General features: G+C 36.9%; 1 protein-coding gene and 3 long non-coding RNA genes across 4 annotated transcripts; 1 reads left to right on the forward strand and 3 right to left on the reverse strand.

The window, feature by feature from the left end:
• Window positions 1-2: 2 nt before the first annotated feature.
• On the reverse strand, window positions 3-7,722 carry LOC146464602 (uncharacterized). The gene is made up of 5 exons (XM_085129348.1): window positions 7,563-7,722; window positions 7,030-7,081; window positions 6,338-6,394; window positions 4,882-5,106; window positions 3-2,414 (listed from the first exon to the last, which is right to left on the reverse strand). The coding sequence occupies exons 1-5, from the start codon at window positions 7,629-7,631 to the stop codon at window positions 2,254-2,256; spliced, it is 564 nt and encodes a 187-aa protein (XP_084985474.1). The 5' UTR covers window positions 7,632-7,722; the 3' UTR covers window positions 3-2,253.
• LOC146464603 (uncharacterized) lies at window positions 2,727-3,903 on the reverse strand. The gene is made up of 2 exons (XR_014868415.1): window positions 3,771-3,903; window positions 2,727-3,148 (listed from the first exon to the last, which is right to left on the reverse strand). It is a non-coding gene; the product is annotated as an uncharacterized LOC146464603 (long non-coding RNA).
• A 407-nt stretch (window positions 7,723-8,129) lies between the features above and the next one.
• Window positions 8,130-11,010, forward strand: LOC146464604 (uncharacterized). The gene is made up of 2 exons (XR_014868467.1): window positions 8,130-8,366; window positions 10,839-11,010. It is a non-coding gene; the product is annotated as an uncharacterized LOC146464604 (long non-coding RNA).
• A 1,763-nt stretch (window positions 11,011-12,773) lies between these two features.
• Window positions 12,774-14,341, reverse strand: LOC146464605 (uncharacterized). Its single transcript, XR_014868466.1, has 2 exons — window positions 14,038-14,341; window positions 12,774-12,982 (listed from the first exon to the last, which is right to left on the reverse strand). It is a non-coding gene; the product is annotated as an uncharacterized LOC146464605 (long non-coding RNA).
• Window positions 14,342-16,357: the final 2,016 nt, after the last annotated feature.

The following is a 16,357-nucleotide window of genomic DNA, read 5'->3' on the forward strand; positions in this document are numbered from 1 at the left end:
CAAAAAGGGAAAATTCATCTTTATTTTACAAAAATTTGTGTTTCAGTTAGTGATCCCACGCATGAGATGAAATATTGACAAGAATGCTACATCAATAAGGTAAATTAAGTCCTACATGCATTATTATGTATTTAATTGGGTTGTTTTATAAACTAAGGCCTTTCAAGAATAAATTCTAATATATACATCTATATACAATCTTTTCCAAAAAATCTTTACAACACACTTGCAGAGTAATCATAATGTTATCATTAAAAGCTGGATAATAAATTGTATAATGCAATTCCAGGGATTTGATTGGCTTAGCGGTCATGGTATATGAGCCATTATACCATGCCAGAGAAATTGCAACCATTAAATTGTCTTTTTGTTGTTCTTGCAAAGATAAATCAGCAATTTAAGATCTACAAACATTTCTTCAGTTGATTGTTTTTATTAAAACAATTATTCCTCTCACACTTATTGGATATGAGATGATTATAGCCAATGAGGCACTCCTTGCCTTGTTCAAGGCTATCTATCATCTCATATCCAAATTAAGCGTGCTCATGGAAAAATTGTTAATTATTATACAGCACTTTCAAGATGTTTTGTACTAGTATGTAATGTAACAGGAGTAGTAGGCAGAAATGACTAAATCCAAAGGGGTCTTTGGGGAAATTTGTGTGAGCTAAGTGACAAATCATTGTCTATGGGCAAAATTACCATTTGATTATTTGAGAGCTACAGTAGGGCCAATTATAGACCCCCAATCAATCTATTTTTCTACAATTTGTTGGTTTGGTTTTTACTCACTGAACTTTTTAATTTCTTAGTTATTTTGGAATTCTAAGAATGAGTTACCAATAGCCCAGCCAGCTAAGATAGTTAATGAGAGTGCAGCACTAAGGATAGCAGTATATTTTTCTCCTGAGCAAAATTTTTCGGTAACATTTTTCATCACTAGAACTAAAGTTTATTTTACAAAATTATTATGGCACAGGCATGTTAGAAAGTGGCCACTGGTCAGCTTGTGTCCTGGTTGTATCCATCATTTACTAATAAAATTAATTTAATGCAACATAAGCATAAAGCATTTTATGAAAAAATAATATTTAAACCTGAATTTTATAAAATGAAAAATTTTGTTACAATTTTGTTTATATTGAGAGTAACAATAATCACCTGATTGATTGTTGGGGCTGTCAATTAGTGTGCCATTTGCATCAAAGCTTCACACCCATAATAAACCTGTTCAGCTCTATGAGAAAAATGAACTGATTTTTAAAGCAGGCAATCATCCAAAACAAAGCCCATCAAGAAAATCCAACCTTAATGTTATTAATGGTTACTGCCCTTCACGACTGAGCCCTGACTGTGTAAATTAGTTTGAATGATAACTTCAAGTTCCAATGAATCACAAAAATTACATCATCTCTGGCAAATATCACTGTGGTAGCCCTTAACCCCCACCCCCATGTATCTCCATGCACATCCCTGTCCGTCCCGTTTTTCTTCACAGCCAAAGGAAAAGCGCTTTAGTCATGTGACCCTTGGATCATAGATAAGGTTGGAGTAATTTTTGAAGATAATGACTGGAGGGACTAATTGAAAGTGTTTTAAGTCTAAAATAGTTTCCCTCCAAGCCTCCATTTAACACAAAGTTCTCTGGATCCACCATTGGTACTGCTTGACTGTGTTGGTTTTTCAAACTTTGACTCAATCTTGACAAGAAGCCGGGTTACACTATTCTCACTCCTTTATCTTACAGTATTTAAATTCCTGACTGTTAACTGCAGAATGTGTGAAACTTTTATCCGTGCATGGAGTGCCATGAATTCCAAATTAAGATTTCTGAAGATAACCCACTCAGCAATAATATTAAGTTCCATCAGTGTCCAGGACTAAAGCAGACAGGTTTCTGAATTTCCAAAAACATGGGTCAAACAGTTTCACAATACAATTGATGCATTTGAAAAGTTTTTAGGTGGTTTAAATTAGCAAGACTAACACATGACCCACACATTAAGATCTGGAGTTTGCAGGTATACGACTGTTGGGCACTTGATGTGGCACAGTACAGTCATATACTTCACTGGACTGTTGGGCACTTGATGTGGCACACATACTTAACTGGACAAGTTTGTTTAACCAGAACAAATTGAAGTTTACAGCTACGTGCTTCATTTGACACTCAGATCGAGGGATAATCTGCCTGTCTAATTTCTCTTATTTTTATATACCCTGGGCAATATATTGGAGAGTAATAACTAATCATGGAGTCTCTGAGGAGTGAACCTCCTGAGCAATGAGGCAAATCCTAACATCTTCAGTGCTTCTTGTCAAAGCTGTATCTACTTGTGAATTTGAGGCACCATCTTCTAATTCCTCATTTGCAAGAGGATCAATGTAGGGCGGTGGAGCATCTTCCCCGTACGAAAATGTCTGACCAAACGGGAGCATGAATTCGGCCAGACATTTCAACCTGACACGGGCATAACATTGACCGAACACGAGCAGAACGGGACATAGCGGTAAAGAACCTAACTGGAACAAGACACCTAACCTAAAAAGAGCGGGAATTAGCGAGACACGAGCAGGGCACGAAAAATCGTAAACAACCAGAAAACGAGCATGACACGAGCCTGACATTAGCCGGACAACGTAAATAATCTGTGATGTAATCGGCAAAAATATATCCGGCCTTACTCCAACCTGAATACGGCCGTACAACGCATATAAACACGTAGAAATAACGATTAAATGTTTTATTGATAGATTCATGGAATAAAACTGATACAATAAAAATAAGTTTTTACTATATCCATACAGTGTTAAATCTACATACACAATCTCAAAGAAATTAACAAATTTGCGGCGATAATTTTTTATTTCCTTGCATGTGTCAAACTAATTAAAAAATATACACATTCATTGCACTAATTGAAGGAAACTTACTAATGTACTTATAATTTGCTCAACTTATCCTCGAAAGATTAAATACGACAAAGCAAATGTTCCTTAATAAATATGTATGCTGAATAGACAGGAGATAGATCACTTAGCTGCACGCCGCTTCAGTTTTGTGCGTAAATGATCTGGTTGGCGTCGATGGAAGTTAGCTGCTCCTTGACATTTTCGATGCGATGATCATGAGAAGCCACGTAATCTGCAAAATAACAAGTGCAGAAGTCTGTGATGCTGCAGTTGTTCTAAATAAAATATCCATTCAGATAACAAAAAAGCTATGCTATCAATATAAAAATGATAGCGCCGCGAGTTAAATTGCAAGCGTTTGTGTGCAATTAGTGCAAAGCCCGATCGCCCCGGCCAAGAGTATAATCTCTCACACGCGTTGCGTGAGCCGGACTTTTCGAAGAGCGATCTTTGGGGAGAGGCAGAGAATGTTGTGGTTTGCGAATATTAAATCAAGTTTATTCAGTTCCAAAAACATGAGTAAAGTGCAAACTCGCCTTTTGTGTGTTTTGGTGTGAGTTCAGTCTAATTATTTTGCAGGGCATTATTAGAGCCTGATTCTCAGATGGTCCTTTCAAAACACTACTGAATTTTTCGTCGGATAAAAGACGGACGATTTCAAGTAATGTTAATCCTAATTGATAAAGCTTTCTAAATTTTGACTCGATCTCTCCTCTTTTTGGCGGCTGAAATTTACCGAACATGGAATTTAGCACAGTTCGGTACACTCACAAAATCAAATAGATGAAAAGAAAAGAAAAAAAATCGAGTCTAAAGGACTGACATTTATTTTATAACAAGATAATGTAGCTTACCTCTCCCCTAAACCTTTGGGATGGTTGCTAAGAACCTCTTCTTGCTTCCATTTTCCTCAGGCTGCAGATGTATTCGACATATATTTCGCTTGCTTTCAGATCCTCGCAATTTACATTTACATGTAAAATGCTTAATACACTTTTGTCTGAATCAAAATAAAGGCATGCGAACAGCGACATTCTTAAACTTTGTTAAATCCTTGAAGAGATCTTAAAAACAATGAGGAAGAAGCGATCACTGCGAACTTAACAAGCCTAAAAGAAAGACGGTAACTGCAATTGCACTGTCTCGTGCGCGCACATTGAAAATACGGTTAACACTCCAAGCGCCAAAAATTAGTAACTGTAACCGTCAAGTGATCTCGAAGCTAACCATTCAAAAATGAATTTAAACAATGAGATACTTATCTGCAACATGTCGATGTCTCTTATGGCATTTGATTGATAAAACCGCGTGCTAAGAATCAAAACAACGCATCGCCGTACGTTCAGTGTGTGACGTACGTTGATCTTGGAATCCAGCGAAACGACTTCTTTGCGGATTCAGCTGGCGGAATGCCCTGATTTTCAAAACATTTGTCAAGAAGGAACTCGGCTTTTTTTTCAGCGTCCTGCATGAATGGGGTCAAGTTTGGGATTTCCAAATTTTTGCGGTCCGTCGAGCAGCGTGATGACCGTAATACCATATGCAAGTGTGTTTATAAACAACGCTGTTCGTGCTTTATTTATATTCCTTGACACTGTAACAGCTAGTCTGAACATTGTTTTTGCGATCAATTTCATTGAAAAGAAACCAAACATACCTTGTCTGGCTCTTTCCAATCTCGTGTCAGGCTCTTATCAGGCCCGCGCCTAGCTACTTATTAAAGTTATTAAATTTGGAAAAGTAGTTTGAGGTTGTTTGGCTCTTGTTCTGTTCCTGTAAGTGTCTTGTGCGGCTGCCGTGACCCAGACACGAGCGTAACATTTGCCTGGCTTATTAGCTTGGAGCCAGACATTTTTTTTGCCCGGTTCTTGTTTTGCTGATGTTTGGTTCTATCAACGGTATTCCCGCCGAAGTCAGGCCGGATTCCGCCTCTGTCAGGTCCGAAATTTTCGTACGGGTCACCATCTGCTGGGGGACCCAGACTGCCCATTGCTTCCACCTCAGCATAAGAAGGAAGTTTGTACTTTGGATCATTTTCAAGTTGTTCATAAGAGTTTGTGGGTCCCACTCCATGCATTGCTGTTGGGTACATAAAGTTTCTGATCTGCCAGTGGTAGGAAAAGTAACGTCTTCGAAAATATGCACAGCAGCAGCCAAGAAGACTAATCAGTCCCCACACCAGCCAAAACCCTAAAGCAGCAAAGATCACATCAATTATTATTTTATAGGCCTTTGCATGATATACTTATCCATACACTGTAAAGTCATTAACCAATTTGATAGTGAGTGTGACCTAAGGACAGTGCCTTGACCTTTTGCTACTGCACATGCGTTCTCTGCATCTTGAGATGGTCCAAGAAACTTAATCGGGTTTCTTATCGATGGTGTCTGCCACATGTAATACAAAGGTATTTTTGTCTGTTTTATGACTATGTAAAAGGCAGATCTTAACAAGGGACTGATGCCGAGTCCAAAACAAAAATTACAGGGGTTACTGCATATTCTTCAGAGATGATTGAGCTTCAATTTGTACAGAAAATGCATACATTATTCTATATTTTAAAGCCTCCTAGAATTATTGTTGATTGATTATCTCTGGAAATTGCATGGTTACCCTCAATTTTCTTTTTGGATTCCAACGCCCAGCTAAGATCTGCTTTACCCACATACCGGTAGTCATAAACTTTGCAAAAATACCTCAGTCTGTTATGTAAGAAGATTGTGACTAATGACTTGTTTGTATATAAACAAAAAGCCTTCAAAGTGTTGTATCACACCATGGCCTGTCAGTTCTTAGAAAACCTGATCTATACTCAGGCCAAGCAACCATTAATTTTAGAGTGCACATGATTATGATGAAAATTAAAGCAGAGGCACCATCTTATTGTGTTATGTAGCGTTCACTAGAGTGCACATGATTATGATGAAAATTAAAGCAGAGGCACCATCTTATTGTGTTATGTAGCGTTCACTAGAAGCCTTGAGGGTCATGCCTAGAGGGGAGGAATTACACTATTATAATATAAGCTAAATACCCTTCCAAAAATAGTGCCTTAATTAAATTTTATATCTGATTTTTATGGGTTAGTGAACAGAAATTAAACTAGAACTCATTTATTTGTGCTTACACTCGATCCACGCCAGATATGTGACCACTGGAACTGGGAGAGATTTTTTCACTTCTTGCAATATTTTGCAATATTCTCATCTGTTTACTAATTCCTTTGAGGAAAGTTAAATGCAAATCTGATATAATATTTGCATTTGCGCAAACACAATCCTAAATCTCCCTAATGACTCACTAATTAAAAACCACCTCCAATCAGACTTCCATTAAAGTACACATTTTTACTATTGAAAGTTAAATAGCTTAGGAAGAGACTATATTCACTAATGTAAATAAATAATAATTCTCTCTTACACCACATCTTGTAGTACTTGTAATAGCTGCAACAATTAAACTCTCCACAGCACTGACCTAAATGCAAATAAAAGGAAACATAAACATTGTCTAAAAAACCTATGTCTTTAACCTTTATGACGCAATAAGTGAAATGCGTTACCATAACTCAGAAAAATAATTTAATCACATTATTTACATTTCAAACATAATTCTTTCCTTGTTTCCTTGTAGCAGTGACAACACAGGTGAAAGTTTGGAAATACTTCAAACGCTCTTAGAAACAATCATTTGCTTGTGGGTGCTAAACATTTTATAAATTATAACAAATAAAGCTGATTCTTGTCTCTGGAATATTGTTAATAATTTGTGATAGTTTCACTTCTACACTGAGACTAGAAATTAAAATTAAACACATTTTGATCAGGGACAGGATTATACGACCTCCTCACAGTCTTTAATTATGTTTTTCCACAAACTCAGGTTATTTGACATCCAGCCCACTGAAATCAAGGAACTATTCAGAGCATCCTAATGAGCAGATCCGAAAATCTTATCCACGAGTCCAGTCCAATCTTGGTAATGTTCAAGGGTAATTGCGAAAAAAATAAAAAGTAAAAGTTTACTTCTCATCAGAGAAGCAAACTTCCAAGCAGATTAAATTTTTCAAATTATTGTAGGATGTTATTCGGATTGCAACTACCAAAACTTACCCTCATTACAGTAGAAGTCCTTCCCGTCCAACTTTCCACAGTAGTCTCTCGCCTAAAGACATGAAAACAAAACATTGCATTTTTTGCGTACTTGACAACGTACCATAGGCCATTCTTGAAGAACACCACTGGTGCAGCTATGTGGAACTTTATAACCTTGTCAGCTTACCAAGCTCTCTCAAAACTTCTCTTCCTCGCATTTGAATTCCTTCTCGACAATCAACCTTATTTATTAATAATTTTCAAGTACACTTGAAGCCTCGCATACTCCAGTTTACAGCGTCAAACGAAGTACTTTCGATGATTTGCAGATGTAATTATTTGAAAGCCTTCCCACGTTGCCGTAGTACAAATTCACCGCCTGTTTTTGACGCCTTGATTTGCTGTCTTCAGAAAGTCGAAACGTCTAGTTGTGACTGGTACGAAATGAATGTTTTGTTTTGAAACGAGCAAGTTACATAATTTTTGCACTGTCAATACAACGGAACTGTCAACGTTTAAAACACTTATTTCGAAGTATTTGGTTTACACACCTCTGTTTCTCCGAAGAAAAGAAACGCCGTTGCAAAGAGACAGATTGCGCTGGATTCAACCCACTCCATAGTACGTATAGATGGATATGATGCAGTAAATCGCTTTGGCAGTATCGAATAACTTGTCAGTTACTCATAATTTATGCAAATAACGAATCGAAGCGACGCTTATTAGCTGGTATATCTGGGGCCGGGATCTGGGGACCAATAAATTTTATTGCGTACACATAGTGACATGATTTTTTGTGCTGCATATTTATAGACACTCCAGTTAATACTGGAAGAGGGAAAAATTTCCCAAATTGTAAGTGTCTGGGACAAAACAGAATGCAGTCGCGCCTGCGGTCAATTTTTTTGTGTAAGACAACAACGCTTGTCACGTCACGCAACGTCAAGAGAGATGTCATAGCCTCCCACCATAGTTAGTTACTAACTAGGTTGAGGAAAGATAACATCGGCCTAAGGGAGGTGACGTCATCAGGTTATTCTTCGGAGCAGCCACGAACCGAGATCCGATTATACCGGAAATTGACCTGCATTCTTAGTAATGGCGGACGACGTCGGGGAAATAAAGACTTCGAACGTTTGTTAGGATTCGTTATGGTAGAATACGGAGTTCTCTCCACTTTCGTTTCTCGGCGTCTGAACACTGACCTCAAGGATTTTACGTTCGATTTGTGGAAGAAACGTGGAACAATGAAAACAGTCAAGATTTGCTCAGGTAACATCGACCTACGGGAGGTTAACATCGCCCTAAAGGAGGTTAACATCGGCCTACGGGAGGTTAACATCGACCTAAGGGAGGTACGTTTTATAGCACCACGTTTGTATCGTATGTGTTATACTGGCACAATCGTACACATGGAAAGCTTATTTGCAAGCATTAAAACTTACAATCTTGCAGGAACTTTTCTAATCATTGACCTGAGTGTCATTTCATTAATTTTATTACCAACTCATAACATCCGCCTGCAGGAGGTTAACATCTACCTAAGGGAGGTACAGTGGCTTACAGTGTATATTTTATAACTTGTGTATTATAAAAGTCAATTCATAGACATAGAAGCTTTAACTCTCTAGCAGGGAAACTTGGGATCATAAGGAGCTTTTCTATCATTGACTTGAATTTCATAAATATTTTCATTTTTACCAACTCATAACATCCGCCTGTAGGAGGTAAACATCTACCTAAGGGAGGTTATGGTATTACAATAAGGAAGGATGGACTTGAAGAAAGCTTACGAATCTTAAGGGGCTTTTGCATTTCGTGTACATGCCGTTTTAGAATAAATTTATTTATAAAGAATTATTATTATTATTATTATGATTATTATTATTATTATTATTATTATTATGATTATTATTATTATTATTATTATTATTATTTGAAAAGCCTTTTAATCTCACTACAATGAGACAAATGAGAGTTTTTTCATTTTTTTATTTACACTCTAACATGGAATACAGTGAAAGGCAATAAATTGTTCTCTTGTTGTTGTTGTCATTTTTTTTCTTGGTTGACCCCATCAACCTGTAATTTCCACATTAAATTTTGCTAGAAGTGACTGTTTATGTCTGTAGAAATGATAGATCATTTTTCAAAAATATAACCCTTAATATGTCAGAATTTATTTTAATTTGATTTGTGATCTGACTTACAAGAGGTTTGACTGTTTGACTGCTTCATTTTTTATTTGCCATTAACCAAAAAATACAACATAAATACATTAAAGATGATACACAATATTCCTACTAAACTATTTACAAGATGAAATGTGTTAAAGGCTAGGAAGCCTATATAGAAGCCTGGGGCTTATTAACTATAGGCGTCCTGGAACTATAGGATAAACCATAGAAGTTAATGGTACTGAATGAAAATTCCAATTAATTTTTTTTTAAAAGAAGAAAAAAAAAGAAAGAAAGAAAAAAAAAAAAAGAAAAAGGTGTGTAGCTCAACAAAGAGTCAATTTAACTTAGAAAGAAGGAATTTTCTAAGTCTTTTGCCAAACTGTTACTTGCACTGTTTTGAATTTCACGACTAAGCGAGTTGAAAAGCGTAGGACCTTGAAACCGAATTGAGAATTTTCGAAGATTAGTTCGACAATAAGGTATATAGAAAAGGTTGGAATTTCTTGTATTATAAGAATGTATCTGGCTTGCAAGAGTAAATATATCGCGAAAATAATTTGGAAGTAAGCTTCTTTTAAAAAGATACATAAATTTACCTATTTGGTATAAATAAATGTCAGAGAATTTTAAAATCTCCTGTTCTTTAAAAAGAACACCAGTATGAGCATCAAAAGAAACTTTAGATATTATTCTGATTATCTTCTTTTGCAGAACAATAATCCGATTTAAATTAGACTGATATGTCGATCCCCACACAGAAACACAATAAATTAAGTCAGGGTAAACTAGACTATAGTACAAGGAGCGTAAGGAGGTTTTGGGAAGGCAAAAACTAGACTTATAAATAATACCTATTGATTTTGATATTTTTCTAGAAACACTAAGAATGTGAGGCTTCCATGACAAATGCTCATCGAGGATAACACCTAAAAATACTGTCTCTTTCACATCTTCAATTGCATTGTTGTCAATTTGAATAGATATATCAAGTGTTTTCCTCCTTTGGGGTGGTCTAAAAACCATAAAATTTGATTTTTTAAAGTTAATGGACAGCTTGTTTGCTCGACACCATTGTGTTAATTTAAGCATTTCAGAATTCAAGATTCCAGGAAGCAAGTTAAAATCTTTGTGGGAGAAAAATATGTTTGTATCATCTGCAAAAAGAATAAAATCCACGACCTTTGACACGTTACACAGATCATTTAAATATAGAGTAGAAAGAGTAGGGGACCTAGTATAGAACCCTGGGGCACCCCGCACTTAATTTCGCAAGACTCCGTACTGACACCATTAAATTCCACATATTGTTGTCTATTGCTTAGATAGCTTTCGAACCCTCTCAGTGAAGTGCCACAAGCACCATAATGCTCTAATTTTGAAATCAAAATGTTATGATCAACGGTGTCAAAGGCCTTGGACAAGTCTATAAAAATACCAACTGTGCAATTGTCAATGGCGGAAGAGATTTTGTCATATAAACAAGTAAGAGCATAAGCGCTAGCAGTGGAGTGATGCTTGCGAAAACCATACTGATTGTCAGAGAGAATGTTATGATTATTAAGAAACCTTAAAAGACGATTGTACATTACTCTCTCATTGCTTACTACAGTACATTAACAATATTGGTTTTATTTTATTTCTTTTCAGAATGCAATACTTAAACTGCACAGACCGCTGAAGAAACAGCTACTTCAAAGACACCTATGACTCATTCATTCCACAAAAGATATTGTGTACTCAATTCATACGCATAGAAGCTTACTCTTCAGCAGGGAAACTTGGGATCATAAGGAGCTTTATTATCATTGACTTGAATTTCATTTTATTTTAACCAAGTGATAAGAATTCCACCTACGTATACAGGAGGTACATGTAAACATCTACCTGAGGGAGGTCATGATGTTTATAGCACCATGCAAGTATGTATTATAATAGGGAAGAATTGACTTGAAGAAAACTTATGAATCTTAAGGGGCTAATTTGCACTTCATGCACAAGGCCCTCAAATTTGGAATGACAACCATCTTGATTTAGGTAATTCGCTTACTATCTGGAATTGTAGACAAAAACTTAAAGATTACTTCCGATCAAATTGTGAATTCATGTCCTTTTGAACTCTTGTATACACGGCTTAGCTTAATTTAATATTTTATTTGTTATTTATTTAATTTTTTTTCATTTAAGTTATTATTATTATTATTATTATTATTATTATCACCACTATTATTAACATTAATATTTATCTATTTATTTATTTATTTATTTATTTATTTGTAAACTGTAAAGTAATTGCACCATTTTGACCAATCTCCTGTATGAATTGTGCCATATAAGCCCCCGGCTTCGGCATCTCAATATCGATTTACAGGTATTACTTATTACCATACACTCTCTTGTACTATCATTATGAATAAAGAGCATTATATATTATATTGTCTCAGTTGTTCAATAATTATTGTATTCAAACAGAAGGAAAAAAAAGAGAAAAGTCCAAATTCTCCAATGCCAAAGGTACAGTGTAAATTCAGTTCAATTTCTCTATCCCAGCCAAATTCAATTCCCTTCTTCCCAGGCATGGTACATGGTCAAATGCCATGTGGGAGGGGGGGGGGGGGGGGACAAGGCATTTATTTTTTGTTCAAATTTGACTTGTTCTCCAACTCATGACAACGTTCCACCCGTATTTAGAAGCATAGAGCTTACTTGATAACAAATGACACGTCATGAGCTTATTAAACATGAAAATGAAAACATTTAGGGGTGGTCATTTGGATCTTTTGAAAAGCACACTCAAAGGTTCATGGCATGGCTCAATTTCATTTTGACCTTTACTTGAGGTACTGATTTGTTGACTTACAAAATAAAAGCTCTTTATGTCATATCTTTTTGACTCAATAGCCATAAAGGTTAGCAACCATAACAGTAATTGAATATGGATATTTGAAAGATACATTTCAATATCAGGTGAAAGATTAAGTAGAAGAAAGACCCTCAGTTATATTTTTGGGATTTCTTTTCACAACAGCTTAAGGAGGTGCCTACTAATAGCAAAGTATTTTTGCACGGTTTATCACTATGCGGGAAAAGCAGATCTTGGTAGCGGGTATTGAAAGCCAAATGTAAGGAAATTGGGGGTAACCACGCATTTTTTAGAGATAACGAAGCAACAATTATTCTAAAAAGCAGCAAAATACAAAGCAATGTAGGGCGCTTTTTTCCAAATTGAAACTTTATTATCTCTGAAAAATGCATGATTTCCCCCCAATTTTCTTTTTGGAAACCAAAATCACTTGCTAAGTTCTGCTTTCTCCGCATAGTTTTAAAGTGCGCAAAAATATCCCTGTAATAGTAGGCACCACCCATAGGAAACCCGAGTATCTCCAGATGCACAGAACGTATGCGCAGTAACAATAGTAGGCACCGTCCTTAAGTTCTAGAAAGGACTAAGAATCTTTCTTCCAATTAAACATTACTTAAAAATGTTGGTCATTTTGTATCTTTGTACTCTAAGTGGTACATATATACCAATCTACACAATTTCCTGCCAGAGAGGAACAAAATTATGACCATTTGCATCCAATCCATCATTATATGGGAGATCCTCCGTCAATTAACCCTACAAACTTGAATATCAAATTTTACATAATTTTGCCACATGACGAGAGGTCAAGCTTGACAATAACAGTTCAACAACATCTGTTGTACACAATGTCTTTTGAGGAATTGATGAGTCATAGGTGTCTTTGAAGTAGCAGTTTCTTCAGCGGTCTGCAGAGTTTAAGTATTGAATTCTGAAAAGAAATAAAAGAAAACCAATATTGTTAATGTACTGTAGTAAGCAGTCAAACAGTCAAACCTCTAGTAAGTGATCACAAATTAAATTAAAATAAATTCTGACATATTGAGGGTTATAGTTTTAAAAATGATCTATCATTTCAACAGTCATAAACAGTCACTTCTAGCAAAATTTAATGTGGAAATTACAGGTTGATGGGGTCAACCAAGAAAAAACGACAACAACAACAAGAAAACAATTGCCTTTAATCATCATAACAGCTATTATGCTATTTTAATGCACCTGCATTTTTTCTATTTAAACCCATAACACCTCTCATAGCAAATCTTTATGGCCGTAAAATTGTTTCATTAGATGAATATAAATGGCCCAGCATAGGTCAGTGTGTTGATAATAATATATTATATTCCATGTTATGAGTGTAAATAAAAAAATGAGAAAACTCTCATTAATCTCATTCTAGTGAGATTAAAAGGCTTTTTAAATAATAATAATAATAATAATAATAATAATAATAATAATAATAATCATAATAATAATAATAATAATTCTTTATAAATAAATTTATTCTAAAACGGCATGTACACGAAATGCAAAAGCCCCTTAAGATTCGTAAGCTTTCTTCAAGTCCATCCTTCCTTATTGTAATACCATAACCTCCCTTAGGTAGATGTTTACCTCCTACAGGCGGATGTTATGAGTTGGTAAAAATGAAAATATTTATGAAATTCAAGTCAATGATAGAAAAGCTCCTTATGATCCCAAGTTTCCCTGCTAGAGAGTTAAAGCTTCTATGTCTATGAATTGACTTTTATAATACACAAGTTATAAAATATACACTGTAAGCCACTGTACCTCCCTTAGGTAGATGTTAACCTCCTGCAGGCGGATGTTTTGAGTTGGTAATAAAATTAATGAAATGACACTCAGGTCAATGATTAGAAAAGTTCCTGCAAGATTGTAAGTTTTAATGCTTGCAAATAAGCTTTCCATGTGTACGATTGTGCCAGTATAACACATACGATACAAACGTGGTGCTATAAAACGTACCTCCCTTAGGTCGATGTTAACCTCCCGTAGGCCGATGTTAACCTCCTTTAGGTCGATGTTAACCTCCCGTAGGTCGATGTTACCTGAGCAAATCTTGACTGTTTTCATTGTTCCACGTTTCTTCCACAAATCGAACGTAAAATCCTTGAGGTCAGTGTTCAGACGCCGAGAAACGAAAGTGGAGAGAACTCCGTATTCTACCATAACGAATCCTAACAAACGTTCGAAGTCTTTATTTCCCCGACGTCGTCCGCCATTACTACGGAAAGAGAGTGAATGCAGGTCAATTTCCGGTATAATCGGATCTCGGTTCGTGGCTGCTCCGAAGAATAACCCGATGACGTCACCTCCCTTAGGCCGATGTTATCTTTCCTCAACCCTCTCACAGCGGTCATCGCTGACATGACAGTTTCATGGCCGGAAGTTATTTTGATTGGCTACTGTTTACGGCGAAGCGTCATACTCATCGAGGGGGCGGAATACTCGTCTCAATGCTTCTGTGTCAGGCTTTACTTCCCTTTTCCCCTTCCTCTCTTTCCCCTCTCTCCCCCGAAAAGCCTGATGCTCAGGCTAAAGACTCGACAGCGTTGTTTTCTTGCTTTTAATTTGGGGAGGGGGGGGGGGGTGATCTATATGGATATGTCTAAGGCCTTCGATAAAGTGAACCATTTCTGCCTGCTGCAAAAGTCGCACGAGTTCGGGTTTAGAGGCAGCGTCCTGCAGTGGTTTAGCTCTTACCTGATGGGCCGCTACGAACGTGTAACAGTGCTGGGTGAAACCTCTGATCCTATGCCTGTCACCTCCGGAGTACCTTATTCTTCATCTATGTAACTAATGCGCCGATCAACTCGAAACTTCAACATCCCCCCCCCCCCCCGGGCAAACCCCGGGCATTTGAACTTCTGAAGATTGGATCGTTCAAATTCCCACCCCCTAGGGCCCAAATGGTGTTCAAATGCCCTACCTTATCGTCGGATTTGTCTGTCAAATGCCCGTCCTAAAGAACAATGGTTGTCGGCTCCTGTCATGAGTTACTACAAAAACCACAACTTTAAAACTCATGATTGGAAATTGAATTTAAGTCGGACAATGTCAATCAGCAAGTGTAAACTGTTCTAACTCCGAAACACGGCAAAGGTTGTTTAAAGAGAAATACATAATAACATATTTAAAATGAGTTAGCCGGCTACGTAGACTGTTCGAGTGGCAGGGTATTCTGCAGTTTAAGCCAAAGCAGCGGTTTTTCATTCGACAATATTTTTTTTCTTTAACTGTTCACTGCTGTTTTATGGCTATTCTAAAAACCTCTGCAGACACAAATGCATAGAAATACATATTAATTAGTTAGCCGGCTACGTAGAATGTTGTTCGAGTGGCAGGATATTCTGCAATTTAAGCCAAAGCGGTTTTTCATTCGACAGTGTTTATTTCTTTCACTTTCACTCACTGCGGGACAAAGCCGCAGCTTGACTCCTTGTATAAAAAATCTACATCGTTTACATACAATCTATGGAAATAATTAATATTTAAGCACTCTCACTTTTGAAGACCCTTTTTGGTAAGCTTTCATTGTAATGCTGTATCTCTTCCTTTTCTCATCCATATCGTCCAAAGACGTGTTTATGGCTGTTAGCGACTTCGGCGACCTCCCAAAAAAGCGATTTGAAACCTGACACTTCCGGTTCAATTATCCCCACCCCACCCAGGCAAGGTCGAATTCCCCACCCCCCGGGAAGGTTTTACCCGTCAAATTCCCCACTCCTGGGCACAGAAAATAGTCAAATGCCCGGGGTTTGCCCGGGGGGGGGGGGATGTTGAAGTTTCGATTTGATCGGCGCATAACATGCCCGATTCAGTCCTGACGAGCCATGTTTGCCGATAACAGAAAGATATAGTGTGTGTGCGGATGACGTCACAAAATTACTGGCGGCCATGTTGGAGGACTTACGTAATCAAAATGGCGACTGAAACAACAGGGGTTGAGCCTCTGATGCTCTCAAATTATAGCGAAAATCTTGAAGGCAAGGTAAAATATAGGTATCTCGATAAAATTTCTGAGATTGGTATAGATCCGCTTCTCATCCCAGCTAAAACGTTGAGCGAGAAATGCCTTCCACCGGTTGAATCCATGGATTTAAAACTTACTTTCGTATCTTGTGCTCGATACTAGATTTATTCCAACGCACAATTTAAAGCTTACAGAAGCCTTCAAGCTTACAACCAGATGGTTAGTGGCTTCATTTCCAGTGTCCTTGGATGTATGATTAACAAGAGGTTTGTGGTGTTGGCCAAAGTAAGACATTCGCAGAGACTGAATGAA

Source organism: Pavona decussata, unplaced genomic scaffold (assembly GCF_977016875.1).
Source record: "Pavona decussata unplaced genomic scaffold, jaPavDecu1.1 SCAFFOLD_161, whole genome shotgun sequence".
Classification (NCBI taxonomy): Eukaryota; Metazoa; Cnidaria; class Anthozoa; order Scleractinia; family Agariciidae; genus Pavona; species Pavona decussata.

What these genes read in the sequence shown, in the direction of transcription:
- LOC146464602 (XM_085129348.1), bottom strand. Translation starts at nt 7,631, where the DNA reads ATGGAGTGGGTTGAATCCAGCGCAATCTGTCTCTTTGCAACGGCGTTT. An exon ending in CAAGTACTACAAGATGTGGT is followed by an intron (nt 5,107 to 6,337) that starts GTAAGAGAGAAT and finishes TTGCTGCTTTAG; the next exon opens with GGTTTTGGCTGGTGTGGGGA. An exon ending in CAGTCTGGGTCCCCCAGCAG is followed by an intron (nt 2,415 to 4,881) that starts ATGGTGACCCGT and finishes AGACATTTTCGT; the next exon opens with ACGGGGAAGATGCTCCACCG.